The 18107-nt window shown below is 42.5% G+C and overlaps 1 protein-coding gene across 8 annotated transcripts in view; it reads left to right on the forward strand.

The window, feature by feature from the left end:
• Nrp1 (neuropilin 1) overlaps positions 1 to 18107 on the forward strand; it is a 145712-nt gene that overhangs the window by 121703 nt on the left and 5902 nt on the right. For 4 of the 8 annotated variants that reach the window (XM_023701927.1, XM_023701926.1, XM_023701925.1 and 1 more), the window contains 5 exons: positions 1704 to 1808; positions 6433 to 6492; positions 11541 to 11678; positions 16376 to 16650; positions 16972 to 17068. In XM_023701927.1, coding sequence (XP_023557695.1) covers positions 1704 to 1808; positions 6433 to 6492; positions 11541 to 11678; positions 16376 to 16650; positions 16972 to 17068 — 675 coding nt within the window. The remainder of the gene's footprint in view (positions 1 to 1703; positions 1809 to 6432; positions 6493 to 11540; positions 11679 to 16375; positions 16651 to 16971; positions 17069 to 18107) is intronic. The other 4 variants (XM_004641849.2, XM_004641852.2, XM_004641850.3 and 1 more) reach the window with 3 other exon arrangements.

Here is an 18107-nt window from a genome sequence, read left to right on the forward strand (position 1 = left end):
GTCAAAGCTTTTTAGTACAATTAGTGAAACAGAATAATTTCCTTCTCCCCCAAACTGGCTAATAGGGCTTATTAAATATCTACTTTGTGCCTTGTCCTACTAGAGGCATCAGAGGGGACACAGAACAAAGAAGGTGTCCCAGACAGCCATCCATGAGAGTTTGTGCTATTTGGAACCAGCTGTTATATTTAAGAAACAGAGACATAATAAATATGTATACAAATATCCCACTGATGAATGTACTCACTGTGTATCACAAACATATATGAATAAAAATTTTAAAAAGAAAACCTTAAAAAAGGAAGAGTCATTGACTATATATTTTCAAATAGGAAAGTTGGAACATAAAAATCATTCACTAATTGTGTTTTGCAATTTACTCTAATGTGGAACTTCATCATGAACACCATTGGGCATCCAGAAAACTTAGCAAAATGAATAGAGAGTTTAAAACACTTGAAGGGAGCACATCATCAAAGACAAGGAGAGCTGAGGGAAAACAACTGTAGATTGCCAGAGAGAAAGATAGCAATAAATAGAGCACAGAATCTGTGCATATGCTCTGAAGCTAGGACAGCATGCCCAAATGATATGGATGTTGTCTCTCCATACACAGTGATTCATAGTTATTATGTATTGCCATATCTGTTTAGGTAGCTGAAAAAGTTGAAACTTAGCTCCATTTGTACATTTTTTGGTAACTCTGCTCAGCACTTAAGCACAATAGCAAACAGTGTAAGATTCTGACTGAGGACATCCTTGCTGTCCAGGACAGAATAGCTCCTCCCCGCCCCAGCTCCCTGAACGTTGTGTAGTTCTCAGACATCAAGGGAACAGTGCTTTCACTCACTCTCTTGTAAAGTGAAATGCAACGTGGAAACTGTAAAATATTAAACAGATTGCAAAAATGAGTAACAGGCTGAAAAAAAAAATAGACTGAACTAAATTTAAAAGACTTCAAAAGCAGTCTTTGATTAATGTTGGCTACCTTTCAACTACAAACACAAAGATATGGAGGTACCTGCTCTGGAATGCCGTCCCGCGAGAGTCCACATAACAGGACCTTGGGGTGTCTGAGTAAACACCTCTCCCACAGCTGCCCTCACAGGAGGGCCCCTAGATAAAGAAGCTACTTGGAGAGACATGCAGTAATGCTTCTTTAGGGTTGCTGAGTTTTGTTTTGTTTTTGTTTTTTTTTTTTAAAGAAGAACAATATGGGTCTAAGTGTGAATGTTGATGCTCTTTTCAGGGAATACATGATAATATAAACTTTGCAAATTCAGTCAATATTAAAGAGTACAAAAGAATTCACAATGAGTGAATTCTCCAATGCCTTGAAAGAAATGAAAAACAGCTCAAGGAAAATCTGTATCATCAAAGTTCTCTACTCCAGGGTAGTGAATAAACAGACAGTGAGAATTAGAGAGCTTTCCAGAAAAAGGAGGTTGATGCAGATAACAATGCATAAGATGCTAAGGCAGCCAAATCTACTCAGCAGATCTGAATTAAATACCAAAGCAATGTAGTCTCTGATGCATTCTGCAAAATCTACATATATTTACCCTCCTGAAATAGAGGCAAAGCATGGCCCTGGCCTTCCCACAGCTTGGAGATTTCTGCAAAAGCATTAGCAGATTCAATAGCCAAAGCCTTGAGAACACATTTCAGAGGTGTGAGGTGGTAATCCTTGGATCTTGTTTCAGTACCTACAGCTGGACCGACCACTCCCAATGGGAACCCAGTGGATGAATGTGACGATGACCAGGCCAACTGCCACAGTGGAACAGGTGATGACTTCCAGCTCACAGGTGCAGAAGCCATCTCCATCCCATTGCTGTGCCATTTCAGTCCATGTCGCGGTTGAGCCAGGCTAGTGCCAATGTGTGTACTCCTAACGCTTCACTGTGGGCATCAGGGTGCTGGCAAGGCTGTCCAAGGGTAGAGGCAGCCTTGCCACCAGCAGATATCTTCATTTCCTCATGTCATCATGTGAACAAGCTGCTCTCCATGGCCACAGCCATGTTAAGCAACCATTTGGGCCCCTCTCAGAGTCTCCGACTGTCTTAGTTGGATGAGAATTTCTCCAAGGCTAAATGTGCTAAGTTGGTTCTCAACTCAGAAACCCTCTCACCCTAACACGTGCACCACACATTCATAACCACATGCTTCATTTTCTTTCCCTAATGAAGATAAATTTTTTGAGTGGAGCATTTCCCCAACTAAATGATTAAATTAAGCTTATGTTTGAAATGCAGCTTTTAAGTTGGGATCTTATAAATCATTTTAGATTAAAATTTACAAAGAAAAACTCAGATACTTCACATGAGCACCAACTAGCCAATATACAGAGGTGGTTTGTGCTAAAATGTGTACTAATTAATCTGGTGTTAGTCCCAAGTCTTCTAAAACTGTATAAGCTAAAAAGCAACCTTCTTTTTGCACTTGGAATGAGAAAAGAAATATTAAGCAAGTGGGGAATTGCAGTGGGTCTGAACCATTTGGAAACTGGCCAAACCGCCAGGATTTTCACCCTATTGTTACAAAATGTGTCATGGGGCCTGCAGTGCTACCTAGGTAAAAATGAAGTTTCATAAGCATCTGACTCTCATTTTAGAGTAAACCTAAGCCCTTGAATACAGGTCTGTATTTTTATCCAGAAGGCACTCAGAGAGCCCACATAATTAATTTCCCTGGGCATCACTGAAGGGATTACTTTATGACTTCATAATACAGCCATGTTATTGGCTAAAGCATTTGTGCAAAACTTAGAAAGAAATGTCCCACAGGTCATTTCCAATTACATCAAATGCCCTCCTCTGAAGGAGTTGGAGAGCTCTGCATTCTGAGATGGAGTCAAGGGTTAAAATATACATATATAGCCCAGAAATTTTGTCCTATGAACTGGATTTACACTGGAGCCCTACCTGTGGAAGCAGTCTTCCTACAAATTTCCAGGATCATCTCTTGTGTTCACATAACCCAGGAGCATTACATCACTATGGCTTTGGAATGCAGATTTACACATAAGTAGCCACGAGACACAAAAGTAACTATAATTAATGTGGAGGCATTTTCTATGTAAGATGTCAAGTTCAAGTTGAAAACCCTACAACTGAGATGTAAAACAGATTACCAGTGCCTGGACCAGGTTATCTAGAACCATCTGTGGGCTGCCTGAAAACACTACCACAAACCTCAGGACCTTGTGGGCCCTGTCACGAATCCGCAGTGAAATTCTCCATGAAAAGAGAGCTTGCCAGAATACAGTGTGCCCCTTTCAGTTGCCTTCTATAGAGGGGTTCCTCCCCTTAAAAACCCTGAAGTGGTCAGTTAATATTGATTGGAAACAAAGCGTCAGATTTACTCCTTGAATCAGAACAAACAACCTTCTCATTTTTTGCATTAGTTCATGACTGAATCAATTGAAATGGAAGCCTTTGAATGAAACAGGGCAAATATGTTAGCCTGGAGCAAATTTGTGTGGCTCAAGTCAGAAACCACAGAAAATGGGTCATTTATAGTGTGAACACTGACATCCCTTTAAAAGTATAAGGTTTTGTTTCACCTACATTGCTTACAGCTATTTCTTGAGTGGCAAGATAAAACTTCATCCTAATTTTTTTCTGTATTTTACCATCACCAAAATTAAGAATAAATAATAAATGATATTTAGGCTAGCACATTTATCTCATCAGTATTCCAAATAATACAAGGATATATCCAGAAGCTCTGAGCAAGTCAATAATGCCCACCCCACATCTCCATCAGGAGATGTGATTTTAAAACATCCATTCCCATGTTTTGTATTCATTTATTATGGTAAGGTTGATTTTTCCTTTTTGAAAAATACACGTTTTATAAAGCTTTGTGCTACTTTTTTCTGGAAAAGGCTGTGATCATGTGGTTTGTAAAGAACAAAGCCTACCTCATCCAACCCAAGCAGAGCTCCACATCTGTGTCATGCGCTTCATGTGCTCCTGTCCTTCTCTGCACATTTTTCACTAATTCACAGGCTTTATTATCAAGACTGTAAACTTGGGCTGTTCAGCACAACAGAACCAAACCACGAGCATTCTCGCCTAAACTCTGCTGGGGGTAGTTCGGAAATGGAGATCCATGTTCTCTCATTGTGTAGTTCCTTAACACGGCTGGTGTCTATTAATTTCTTCTCCTGGGGTGACCTATTTGTAAACAGAGGAGGAGAAATACTCTGGCAAAATGCTCATGACCTTGTGAATGACCCTGAATTCTGAGTGAGTTGTACCCGATGCATGGAAATGAAGTTTACCTTCCCATGCTTGCTTGCCAAGCTGAAAATTCAACCCTGAAGTTACTCATTTGCAAGTGCCTTTGAAGTCATTAGATAATGCAGTTGGCTTCAAAGGCCCCCAAAAGGCCAAATTTCGCATTGGAGCCATGTGTACCCAACAGTGGAATTTGGCTCCCAACCTATAACAAAACTGATAATGCATATCGGTTATAAAAACTGAATTTTCACCTTGAATCTTTCTCCTCTAAAACTCCAGGGAACGGAATGCTAATATATTCTGGCTGTCCTCCAATTCTGCCATTATAGATTCACCTTCTTAACCCATAATCTATATAATTTCTTCTTCCTAATGCCTGCCTTATCGAGGCCGTGCACACATGTGACCGCTCACCAGCAGATTTACTGGGAGCAATGGGGTAACAAGACTTAGTGCTGTAGCTGGTTAGCTCAGAAACCCTAAGACCACTCAGGAGCATAACCGTCTAGCTCCCTGATTCATGACAGGGGCACATGACTGATTTCTGATCTGTAGGAGCTGTGGGACAAGCCTTTTCAGAATAGAGAACATCATAAATCTTTGTGGAATGGCACTGTGGGAAGGTACGTGAGCGCCACACCTTATGACTATCTCCAGGACTGCCCATCCAAAGGCTTGGGCCCACCTCATGCCTTTCCCTGACTTGCACACGACCTTGTCTCTCAGGGTGAAGAAAGATCATCTGCAACCGTGATCTGCACAGTAGGCACACTGAAGAACAAAAAGCTCATTTAACACTCAAGTTATAAAGAACAAACTACTGTTTCCCAAATTTGGTGGACTTGTTTCAGATGCTTCAAAAAATATAGATTGCAAGGGCCTTCTAGTTTCAAGTCAGATCTGGGAAGGGTAGGTGAAGAGGCAACTGCAGTTTCAGCGAGCAGGCAAGGTGATTTGGGGCAAATAAAACAACACTACCTTAAAAGCAAAGCATAAAGGGAGTCCTTGGGGTAGAGAACAGGGTGGGGGCAGATACAATCACAGCACACTGTATATCTGAATGAAAATGCCACAGTGAAACCCATGATTTTGTGCAATTAATATGCACTAATAATCATAATAAAAACTATAATGATAACAAGTAAAAAATGAAAGAACTAAGATAGGGGAAAGAGAAAATAAAGAGTGTCTCAGTAAGATGACATCCTGGCCCCTAACCAGGAATTCCAAAGAAATCTCAAATTGAAAGCTCACGACATTCAGGGAATTATTTGTTCAGTCTTCCAGATCCTTGGGAGTGAGGAGAAACATTTAGCCCTTTCTTTTTGCACTGCCTCCTTCCACTTCTTCAAACCACATACTGGGTGGAATATTTGTCCTTGGAAAGAATAAACAGCTATAAGCAGGAAGAAAGGGGGAGGCCACTGCCATCCACTTTGAGCCTTCAGTTTTAAAAGAGTATGAGGACTGGACTTGCATACATCTGAAACTGTCGAAATATCTGAAGCTTAGCACTCTAGGTCAAGTTTAATCCCCAAGTCACCAAGGAAACGCAGAGCCCTTGCCTTCCACTGCTGGAGCTGTGCACCACACTCACTGTGGGAATTGGCGAGCACTCCAGAACCAAGTCGCAAGCTTGGGGGGGCCTTCCATGCTTTATAAAGAAATGCATTAGGATTTATTGCATACTTGAAAATTGGTAAGAGTAGATTTGAAGCATACTCACCACAAAAAAATGCTAAGAATGTGAGGTATTGCTTATGTTAATTAGCCTGATTTAACTATGCTATAATGTACATATATTATATAAAGCTATGCTATTGTGCATTATTATATAGACAATGTTTGTATCTTGGTTTTTAAAACTTTTTTGAAAAAATCAAATGTGTCACATAAAAAGTAATGTTATTTAAATCTGAAGTGATGATCCTTGATTTACAATGGGCAAAATTTCAGTAAAGCAAATATTGGAACTGGAATTAAAGGTCGGTTTTTCTATGGGAAATATTTGGCTCTAATGGAAAGAATAGACAGGCACACAATAACTACAAGTACACACACCATGTATATATATATATATATAAGTGTGTGTGAATAGCAACCAGTGTAGCAGAGGACAACGAAGCATACTAGAAAAAACCATTTTCTGCTGTCTTAGTTTTCTGTTACTGCTTTTGTTTTCTAGGTGGTACTACTGCGCTGACCACAGAAAAGCCAACAGTCATAGACAGCACGATACAATCAGGTACCAGTTAAAATATAAAATGCTATAATGCCCTGTGCCACCCTACCACGCTACCCTCCACAAATAGTGCACTGCTGTGTTTGGGGGTTTTGGTTCTCCAAAAGTCCTAGAAGGAGAGGGGCCACGCAGCAGCATCTGGCCACCAAGCATGAGCTGTGACTGTCCTTTCCTCTCATCCACATGTGTATGCAGCAGGCAGTGCGTGCTGCTTCCTCATCAGTAATTGCCAAATGGTGACAATCCCAGCTCGCCACCAAAGGAGCTGAGTAACATACTTTGTTTAAACTCAGCACATCTAGGACATGGACTGTGTTTGCAAACTTATCGGAGAAGGAAATCTCACAAGCGGCAGCCTGACTATTTATTTTCATCACAATTCTGCAAAACCAAGACTCGCAAAGTTTGTCAGTTCTGCCTGCCACGGAGCTGGCAGTTGTACAACAGTGTCTGCTGTGGGCGTGTCACAAAATGGGGTTCAAGAAACCAGGGTTTATGACTGGGGAAAACAGCACCCTCGGGAGCAGGACCCTGGTCCTTTTATTAATAGAGAAGCATAAGGACTTTGAAAGCCCTCCTGGTGCTTTTTATCAGAGGCCAGCTTGGTGCAGCAGCGTCCTTCCTCGCGGTCTCCTTTGTTTTTTGTTAGTATTCTGTGACATTCTTCCCCACAAGCGCACACGAAGGGAAACAGTCAGTGTAAGCAATCAGAGCTTTTAAAGACTTTAAAGTCAGTCATTAGAGTAAGGTGAGCAGGTCAGTGTCCCAGCCTCTTCTGTTTCCTTTGTTGAGGCTCACTCAGCCTCAGCCTCCTTGGTCGTTCATTCACAGGGTGCGTGGTGTGTATCAGTGTTTCCTCAGCAGGATGACACTACATGGCTAGGCACAAACTAGAAAGGGTGGCTCTAATTAGTGTGCTTCCTTCAAGGATGCTGGCCTGATTCAACTACAAAACAAACCTCTTTCCGTTGTCCTTAACCCCAAGTTTCCCTGAGGTTGGCAAAATTCCTGGTGCCACACATCTCAGTGGCACCCAGACACCAGAGGTGAATCAGAGCAATAGCCACCTAAATCCCAATGCTATGAACCCACCCAGGACTGCTCAAGTTCTAAAAGGTGCCTTTGGGAATGGTGCAGCCACCTTGGATGGCTGTGGCCTGCCTGCTTCCCCCAAGGCACCTCAGCCTTCAGGCAGGTTTCTGTGGAGACAGGTTAGCAGCTGCTGGCTGGCTGTGACCCCATTGGGTTGGGAAGACAGGTCAGGTGAACAACTGAAGTTGTGTAGTGCTGTGCATGTTTAACTGCTACTTCAGTTTCTTCTCTGGCCAGAGGGGTCATTAGAGCCACTGTGAAGTTGCCAGCTCATTTGTTTCATTTTCTCCCTCATTTCCTTGCTTATTAAAAGAACTGGGGATTGTTTAAAATAAACGAGAGTGAGTATCAGACGTGGAGGAAATGGAGAGTTCCACCTGATTCTCCCATTCCATCTGGGCATGGCTTCCATGTGGTGATGTCACAGAGGAGCTCCAGGCCAACCTGACCTCTCTCAGGGCTACTGTGGTCAGAGGCCAAGGGTCAGAAGCAGAGCACGGGCCCATATGGCCTACTACTACTACTATACCCTAAGCAAAATCAGGTCAAACCACACAGCAGACCAACAAGTGCTCTGGTCCAGTTTGAATTTCGGGGATCCTAGATCCCTTCATGAGTGAATTGAGGTTTCTGCCTTTGCCTCGCCTAAGTTCCACTGTGGTCTCCATGTCTCCACGGATGGGTCTGTGTGGTCCTCTCTAGAGGACTTCTGTTCATTGACACCTTTTGGCCAAGCCAGTCTTCAGCCTTTGGAAGCAGCCGAGGCTGCTTGAGTCAGTGGTCCACCTCCCACTGCCTAAGTCCAAGTGGTCCCACTGTGGGCAAGTTCACCTCACTGACACTTTGTCCCACGCTCTTCCAGGAACATCTCTTGACATCTTCACAAGCAGCAGCAGATCAGATCCTTAAATGTTCAACATAAGTCAGGTTTGCTGAAGCCATTCAAGACTCAAGCAGACTCTTAAGATTTCATTCTGAGGATTTTTACCAATACAGTGAACTCACTGGTTATATAATACTCATAGATCACAATAGATGCATGAAAGTCAGAAATTGAGGAGAACCCTAGATTCTTAATCCAGTCTCCACGAGGGCTCTTTCCCTTTCAGGCTTTTCAGACATCTCTGTAACTGCTCCTAGTATGTTTGTAACCTGATTGTGTGTGCTTCAGCATTCCCATATGTTGGAACGGAAACACCAATCTGTGAGTCAGCAGTGAATATACTCCGTAGAACTCTGAATACCAGATTTAAAAATTCAATCTTTGCACATATATGGCACTAATGATTCAACTGTGGGCAAGATGGCTTCAACAAATACAGCTGGTGCTCACTCACGGGGGCTATAAATTTGCTTAAAGTTCAGAATAGTGTTTCCTGCTATTTTTAAGAGTAAGAAGGGATTTTGCCCAGATTATTTTCATTGAATTTAATGAGAATTGTATGCAGCCACAGGGTCTGAGTAATATTTTGAAAATGTAAAGGTCAATCGCTCTATGTTTACTTCTTTTGTCCTTTTCTCTCCCTTTTTTTCTTCCACTTCTTCCCTTACCACTTCCTCCCTGTCTGGCTTTCTTCTTTTTCCTTCTGTAAATGTTTATGGGTTGTTTCTGTTTAGTTGCCTTTCTACTAAGTCTCAAACTGTCACATTAAGCTCCTCCCACAAAATACATTGATTTAATAACACTTCTTTTAAATAAACAAGAGGACTATAAGCCATATGCATGAGGCACAATGATTAAGCAAGAGTAAAATACAAATCTTACAGCAGTTCCCTGTCAAATGCCTAGGACTGATAAAGGTACTGGAGGGGAAAGAGGGATATTTTCTTACAAAATATCCAAGTATATGTAAAATTCCTGCTATCATTAAAATATTAATGGGTAAAAATAATGGATGATGTGTTCTTCCATACTGCAGAGAAAATTTAATGTATTATCAAAGCAGACAGAGCCAGAACGGTGTGTGCTGGAATGGTTTTCTGCCCTCCTGTGTGTATGTCTTGTAAAGTACATTTCAGGGGAAAACTCAAAACCATGCACATAGTAACACTCTCCAGTATTAACATTTTCTAACACAAGATTATGCAACAGGATGCTTCAGGCCTGGACACCGACATCAGGATAGTTCAGTCATTCAGTCGCTGTTCACTTGACTGTGAACAGTGCTCACCGAGCTGTGGTGAGTTCTGGGGAGGCTCTTAGACCCCTTTCATGTTTATGACAGACTGCACGTGAGATATGCCCCTTCAGTGACACTCTAGCTATGAAATACAGCTCTTTCTCAAAGCTAATAGAACACATGGGCATTAAATACATCTCATAACCTGCTTCACTGTCACACACGGGCTCTGTTCCTGCTGTAGAAGGTCACGTTTTTATTGGGTGAATCCATTCAGCCTAACTCTGACTATGCATATGGTGGGTTCCTTCCAAACTTGCCCAGGGCACTTGTGCTGGAAACCAAAATGTTGAGCTAAGTCCTCCATTTCCGTGCAATAAATGTGGGAAGATGATGGAGACCAGGCAGAAGGGAAAACCAGAGATTTTGTGTTCTGCTCTTGGGCAAGTGAAAGAATAGCTCAAAATGAGGCCGGGGAGATGGCTCAGTAGAATAAGTGCTTGCCTGGCAAGCGCAAGGGTCTGAGTTTAATCCCCAGTTCCGGAAAAAAAAAAAAAAAGAATAAGAATAGCTCAAAATGAGATCTGGTCTCAGCCGGACCCTAAGGCAGTGCATGATAGCAGACTTCCCTTCTTGTACATAGCAATTGTTCCAAAGCCTTCAATTCAGCTGGCTGGACACCCACCCGTCGCTCTGTCTGCTTCAATGCTGCCATCGTGTGGATGGTCGAGCCAGCAGAAGTAGAGGAAACGGCAGCTTTTGTGTGCTTCCCATTTGGGGGTGGTGGGGAGGGGCCGTGCAGAAGCACGAGAATTTTACCTTTAGAATTCTCTTTATTATTTAATTAGTTTATGATAACAAGTTTTTGGATATCAAGGATTTCATTTTCCCTTTCGCAAAAGTCAAACTCCTTTCAAAAATAAAGTTAAATATAATAATAATAATAATAATAATAATGATGATGATGATAATAATAATAATAATAATAAGGCTATGATATTTAACAAACGCCATAGCCAGATAGCACCATGTGGTGCCCATAGGTTAAATTATTCCTGTGCATCTATTCCTGCTTTCTTTCCAGCTTCCAATGGAAGCATTTTGAAGATTAAAAAAATGTAAATGGATGACTATTTAAATGTGCTTTGGCTTTATATGACCTTGCATTGAGGTTTTAAGTGGAAAGAATAATTTATATGCAAATTTAAAAATTCACTAAAAAAGCAGAAAGGTATTCTTCAATTAATTGAGCTGATGGAAAAGCTCAGAAGAAAAAAAATATGTAGTCTTGAGAGAACGCTCCAGAGATTTCTGCCACCAAGGAGCAGACACGTCTGCCCTGCAGCAGAGCAGAGCCTGCAGGGGAAGGCGTCCTGCCAAGTCACAGCTCCGGACTGTTGAGGTCCAGGGTCAGTCTCTAGTAAGATTCTTTTCATTGATGGATATCAGTTTCTATGATTCATTCTCAAGAACAGAGTGTCTTTCACATTAAATATAGCAGAGGTAGGGAAAATGCTGCAGATGCAACGTACGTGCCTTGGAAAGGAGCCTTCCTGGAAATTTTATGTAAACCCAATTTGACAGGCAGTCCATAATCTTTTTAAAGCTGGATAAAATAAAACATAATAATACTAAATGCGATTTTGCAAATATTTTGACATCTCTATACATCAGTTGGTTTCTTGGTAATCCTGGATTTTGTGACTTTCCCAAAATTTTTGAAACAGACACGAAGTTATAAGTGTACTGCCCATGAATATGTTAAAGACCTCTTTGACCCTGGGTGATTAAATTTGTCTTTTTCTTCTTGTCTCTATTTTCCCTTCCCACTCACTGAAGAGTTTCCAACATATGGTTTTAACTGTGAGTTTGGCTGGGGCTCTCACAAGACATTCTGTCACTGGGAACACGACAGCCAAGTGCAACTCAAGTGGAGTGTGCTCACCAGCAAGACCGGACCCATCCAGGACCACACAGGTACGGGGAGGGCTCGGTGGCAAAGATACAGCCTCTTTGCATCAGAGACGCTGTCACTGAGGGGGGTTCCTGGTACCTGTGAATTTGGGGGCATGAGAAAATATGACAAGTACTTGTTTGTGCTTGCAACTTGGAACGAACAAGGTCTCTTTCCCTTGTGGAAAATACTAGACTTAAGGCAAAGATTAGGAATGCTGGCTGTGACCTCACTGAGCAGCAGTACCCTAAGCAAGGAGGGGTGAATTCCTGCTCATTTTATGCCGTACCTGGACTTTTAATTAAGTACTGTTTTAAATATATTCAATAGTATTAAAGAGGTAAAATAATGAACATTATATGTATATAACTCTGCTCTAATAATAATTAAATCACGGGAATCTCTATCATCACTGACTCTAGATTAATCATCTCTGTCGTCCCTGACTCTGGATTAATATACATCCAGGCACATATTACATTATAGAATTTATTTTGTCACTAAAGGAATAAGTGAGCCTAATGCTTGCTCTCTGTACCTCTGAAGTAGAAGTGGAACAAAGTAGGGTGAGATGCTTATACTTTTGAGAAGCCTACTTCCTTCGAGCAGACTCAACGCTCACCACACCCCAGTTCATAGCCTGTCTGTCCTGTTGTTTTCCTCCTGAGATTAATTGGTAGTGGTGGGAAGGAGTTGGGATGCTAGCAGATGCTCCAGTAAGCTCTTTATTCTACCTAAATCCTATTTTCCACCTAAAAACTTCACCACCAAACTTGATATATCATATAAAAAAATCAACAGTGTCCTGCCAAAAAAAAAAAAAAAAAAAAAAAATCACACACACACACACACACATACACACACACACATGCACACCCTGACCCACATATTCCTGCTCTTCTCAATGATGTGGTGGGCTGTTTACTCCGATAGTGGCTCCACAGAGAGTCCCCAGAGGGGCATACTGAATGCTGAACACCACATTCCACTCTGCACATCAACGCTTGGGAGGACTGGGTCTGTGGACTAATGGCCAGGCGGAGTGTACTTCACGCCTTTCCCACTTTGTTGTTCGCCTTTTCTCAGTGAACAGGACCATTAAATAGGTTGAATAGGCCTCCTTCCACCACGACTACCTCCCTGCCTAATGAGAATGACAAGGAAATTGGATAAAATTGGACTCCTTCAATTCGGAGACACTTTCCATTGAATCTTAAGACAAGCAGTTTTAGAAAACTTAAAATACTTTGACTGTAAATGGCACTGTACATATGAATGGCATCAAATTAACTAAATGCAATTAGCTGAAATGAAGGCAGTAATGGTGGAAAAATTGATGCAAAGCGAAGGAAAACGGCGCAGTGGGGTCTGACATTCAAAGGAGGTTAAAAGCTATGTTAGCCAGAGACAAAAGCTAAAAGGCTTGCAGAAGTAAAGTGCTAATTGAGAAAATGAAGACAGAGTTCTTGACCCAGAACTGTGATAAAGCCCCTGAAAGGGAAAATATCAGCACTTTATGTGTTGGGGTGTCCGAAAGGAGGGTTTGTCCTAGCTGAGCAGCTGAGAGGTGCGGCTCACTCAAGGCTTTGGCTCCCGTTTTGTGCAGCCACCCAGATTTCCTTGCCTGCCGTGCCAGGTCTGCCCAGGCTAGAAAGTGCCTCCACAGCACAATGCCTGCGGTCCTTGAGGGGACGGGCAGCCGGCGTCTGCGAGGCAGACAGGGGCTTGTGGAGGGGCGACCGTGGGCCGGAAGGAGCCCGTCGCATGACTCGCACAGTGCGGTGGCACTTCTTAATAACATTGTGGGAGCTTTACAGAATAGACATTAGGGCTTCTTAGTTACTACTACTTGGGTAAAATGCCCCATTCTGAATTTAATGGACACCCTCTTGGGTTCTTTGTATCTGATCTCTAAGAATGCTACTATGTCCCTCTTTATAGAAGACTCCTCAAATCAAGCCTCTTTCTCTCATTACTGAACAAGTAGCTCTTTATTTGAGTAGCTCTTCGGCATGACCAGTGCTACGCTGAGCACTAGAAATTCAGGTACAGTCAATTCTCGGCAGCCAGGGGTACCATGTCCACCGATGTAACTAGCCTCAGATCAGAAATACCCAAAAAGAAATTTCTATAGCATCTCTACTGAACTCATAGCAATTTTTCTTGTCATTCTTCCCCAAACAATACAGTACAACTATTTACACAGCACTTATACCATATTGGATATTATAAGGAATTTAGAAATAACTGAAGGTGTAGGAAGGAAGGGTGTAGGTCACATATAAATTCAGCAGTGAGGGCCTCTGTATGCATAGGCATTTGGCTCCAGGACCCCAGATGTTAGAGTTCCTTATATAACATAGCATAATATTTCCAACAAACTACACCTCATATGTTATCAACACTGTGTGAATAGTTTGTGTATCGCATTATTCATGGAACAATGGTACATATTTAGTACAGATAATATCTATATCTCTACGTATAAACAAGTATGTGTAAACATATAAAGATCTAAATAGATACTTGGTCTGAGTTTAATTGGATCCATGTATTTGGCACTCATGGATTTAGGGGGCCAATTGTGCTATGCTGTTGTGTCTAAGAGGACTGAGCTGGATTTTGAATCCCTGGGGTACTACAGCCAAAGCCCTGCTGATCCCCAGAGGGCACCACATAAAAGCAAGGTGTCACTGTGCCTGAGGACCTCACAGGCTGGTTGTGGATGGGAGGCCCTTCCATACAACTGGGCTGGGGCCTCCAGTGACAGAAGAGAGCAGCGATAGTCAAAGGTAACACAGGAGGAGTCAGAGAAACAGGTCCTGTCCTTGGGGCCAGCCAAGTTAGCCTTATTTTATTGGCTTATAAGTGGGGAGGTTTGAAAATGTTTTATGTGTAACATTTAGTTTTGTAGCATCTGTGCTGTCAAAATGTATGAACAGGGGCCAGCGAGATGGGTCAGTGGGCTAAGCACCTACTTAGGCAAGTGCAGGGGCCACTGTTCGATCCCAGGCAGCACATGCCATGCCACCCCCAGGTGCATTGAGCTGGCCAAGTCCTGGCATGGTAGTGCACACCTGTAATCCCAGCACTGGGAAGCTGAAAACAGGAGAATCGCCACGAGTCTGAGCTACACAGTGAGACCCTGTACTAAATACATTAAAAGGAGGAGAGACAGGCTGGAGGCAATGGAAAGCCACTGAGGAATTTCAAGCAGAGGAATTATAGGAACAGTTTATTAGAAGAACAAGTGGCAGCAGGACATTGCTGTGAGACCCTTCTCTCACCCATGTGCATTGTCTCCTCTTTACTGTTTGTTCTCTGGCCAGCCTACGGAAGTTTCAATAAATGGGCTCAGTAAACATTTCTTTTATACACCATGGCCAATTTCAGCCTTTTCCCATGAGACTCAGGGAGCAGGGTATGAGAGGTGTATTCTTCAGTGGTTGTGTCATGCAAGCAGATGACTGAGCTTGGTAAATGTGTAGAGCAAAAGAAATCCTGGGAGGATAGAGTCAGCTGGGACAAAGAGGACACTCTGCAAGGGGAGCAACTGAGAGAGACGTCCTGTGTAGCTTTTGTACTTCAGGGGCTGTGACTCATTTCCACCATTCCTTCATGGCTCTGCCCACTGGTTTTAATAAGAATATTCTGGTGGGAGCTGGTGGGCAGCCAGGTAAGGGGGAAAACTGGCCCTGTGTCCACCCTCTTCTGCATGGACACTGTTGACAGAGACAGGCAGGAGGAAGTGTCTCATGTACACATGGTTAGAAAGCACCTGATGGATACACAAGCCCTAGGGCAGTACGCATAACATCCCGCTGCCTGCTGAGGCCCAGGCATCACGCTCAATCATACATCAGGTGAGGCATCAGAGCTGGTGATTTCTATTTGCAGAACAAACAGTGAAACAGGAGTTGTGTTTGGACTAGGTGGAGGCAGGAGGATATGCTCCCAGCGGGGGTAATTAAAAGTGAAGCCAAGAGTCAGCCCTCGCAGCTCAGCAAGTGAAGACATTGCCAAAATGGCACGTGCTAATGAGCCTCAGAGCACGATGGTACTTCTGCTGGAACCAGAAGCACTCTCAACAGCTCACAGTTGAAAATCAAGCTTTGAGTGCATTTGAGGAATTCATAGGCCATTACTGTACACTAAAGGAATACTCAGTCAAATTGGAAGAAAAAGATTTCTAGATTATTTGAGGAAAATGGTAAGTAATTATCAAGTAGTCCACTGAGCAAAGCACCATCAACCATCCAGGCATCCTACTGTTCAGAAGATGAGGAAGAAAAGCACCTAAACTAGTCCATCCGACACCTCTGTTCACGTGGGTGCTCCTGAAACTATTTTAAGCTTGCATCAGAAGAGCTTGCTCAAACAGTCAAACACTTTCTACTCAGCTAGATGCAGGCTGGGCCTCTGGTCTGCCTTTGATGATGGTCAGGCTACTGGATGCCATCCTGTGTCCATGTGACAAGGTGTCCACATAGGGACTCTTCAGGCTGGACCTGTCTCCCAGCCTTCCCTTGATCAAAGTCCACTTACAGAAGCTTGGATTAGGGCCATAGGTGCCCATGAATTCCCCTGCCAAATGCCATTGCCACCACCTGTTTCAGTGCTTGGTGCTCAGCTCAAGGGAGTTTTGCTTAATGGAACCTGAAAGAGATGAAGGGGTCATCCTATGCTTGGCCACTCGCCCTAACACAGTTTTTTGTCACAGCAGGAGATGGCAACTTCATTTACTCCCAAGCTGACGAAAATCAGAGGGGCAAAGTTGCCCGCCTAGTGAGCCCTGTGGTTTATTCCCAGAATTCCGCCCACTGCATGACCTTCTGGTACCACATGTCTGGCTCTCATGTCGGCACCCTGAGGGTCAAACTGCACTACCAGAAGCCAGAAGAGTACGACCAGCTTGTCTGGGTGGCCATGGGACACCAAGGCGACCACTGGAAGGAGGGACGAGTCTTGCTTCACAAATCTCTGAAGCTTTATCAGGTATGACCTTTTCCTTAGGCTGGGGACAGCCATGCCTTTGGGAACTAATTTGCTAAGAAAGAAGAGAAAAGTACTTTCTGTAACCTAGTTCTGAGCTGTCATAAGTTATCACTCTTTTTATTCTCTGCATGTCCCCTATTTTAGTGTCTGTATTGTAAAAAGGGAACGTGGGAGAAGTTGTGTGCATCACCAGGCGGCTGGTGTGCTGTGCACCATCTCAGGGGCTCCATTGAGGTGCCACAGCTTGAGCTGGACAGCATCTGCAAACACTGTTCTTTGGGATCAGCATTTAAATTCTGGAAAATGCTTTCATTTTATTAGGTGATTTTTGAGGGTGAAATCGGAAGAGGAAACCTTGGTGGGATTGCAGTGGATGACATTAGTATTAATAACCACATTTCACAAGAAGACTGTGAAAGTAAGTACACGTTTGATGTATAAACCAGTGGAGCACATGCCCAAGGCAAGGTTCTTTCCATGGTGGTCTATATCTTGCTCGTGGGAGACTTACATTTCAGTGTGGGCTTCAGGATGTGAAATGTACATTCTGGTGTAACAGGGCACAGCAATCAGTTCTGTTGACCTTATCCTACTGCATCACCTAATCTACTCCACGTACGATGGCTGATGGATGGCTCCAAAACTGTAAATAAATGTGGAATCCAGAGATCATAGCAAAGCAGAAAGATTCTGCTTACAAGCCATGTGTGGCACACCAAAATATTTTGATGAGAAGAGGAAAGCTCAGACATCTGGATAATTCCAAATATCTGAGTGTATAAACAGAACAGCAGGCCTTTGAAAATTTTGATCACAGTGAATTTAATTAAGATGACATTGTTAATGAATCATGGAAAACAACATTCTTCGCTTTATTGCAGATCGGTAGATGTTTCTCACTCTAAAGATAGCTGAAATGACTTCAGAGGATAAATGAAATGCAGGGACTTTGTCTAGTGTTGCAGGGTTGGTCTTTATGGGGGAGGTACTGTAAGGGTAAAAATCGCACATGGAAAACCAATTCATATTCCCTAGTTCTTGCTATATAATTACAAACAGCATCACTAATGGCAATGTAATAGCACAGTAATTAGTCTTAAGTTCCATTTGCTACACTTAAACTTTTGTTATATATCATTACATAGTAGAATGTTAATTATAACAAGATGGAATAAGCCTATTGGGCAAATTTAGGATAAAGAAAGCCTGTTGGCTGTAATAGGTTCTTGGTCTTTTCAGCAATTTAAAGAGCTTTTATTATACAATATATTAAATGTAAGTAATCCCTAAAGTTGCAATAATTTGATAAGGTCAATCGGAGAAATTTGGGAAGAAAAAAAAAACAGTTGAATAAAGGCCTGCTTTGCATTCTGTGTAAAGAAATATCTACTTCGTTGCTGCTTAGCAAATCTTGGCAAAAAAAAAAAAAAAAAAAAAAAAAAAGCAGCTAAATACAT

Source organism: Octodon degus, unplaced genomic scaffold (genome assembly GCF_000260255.1).
Source record: "Octodon degus isolate 3935 unplaced genomic scaffold, OctDeg1.0 scaffold00144, whole genome shotgun sequence".
Taxonomy (NCBI): Eukaryota; Metazoa; Chordata; class Mammalia; order Rodentia; family Octodontidae; genus Octodon; species Octodon degus.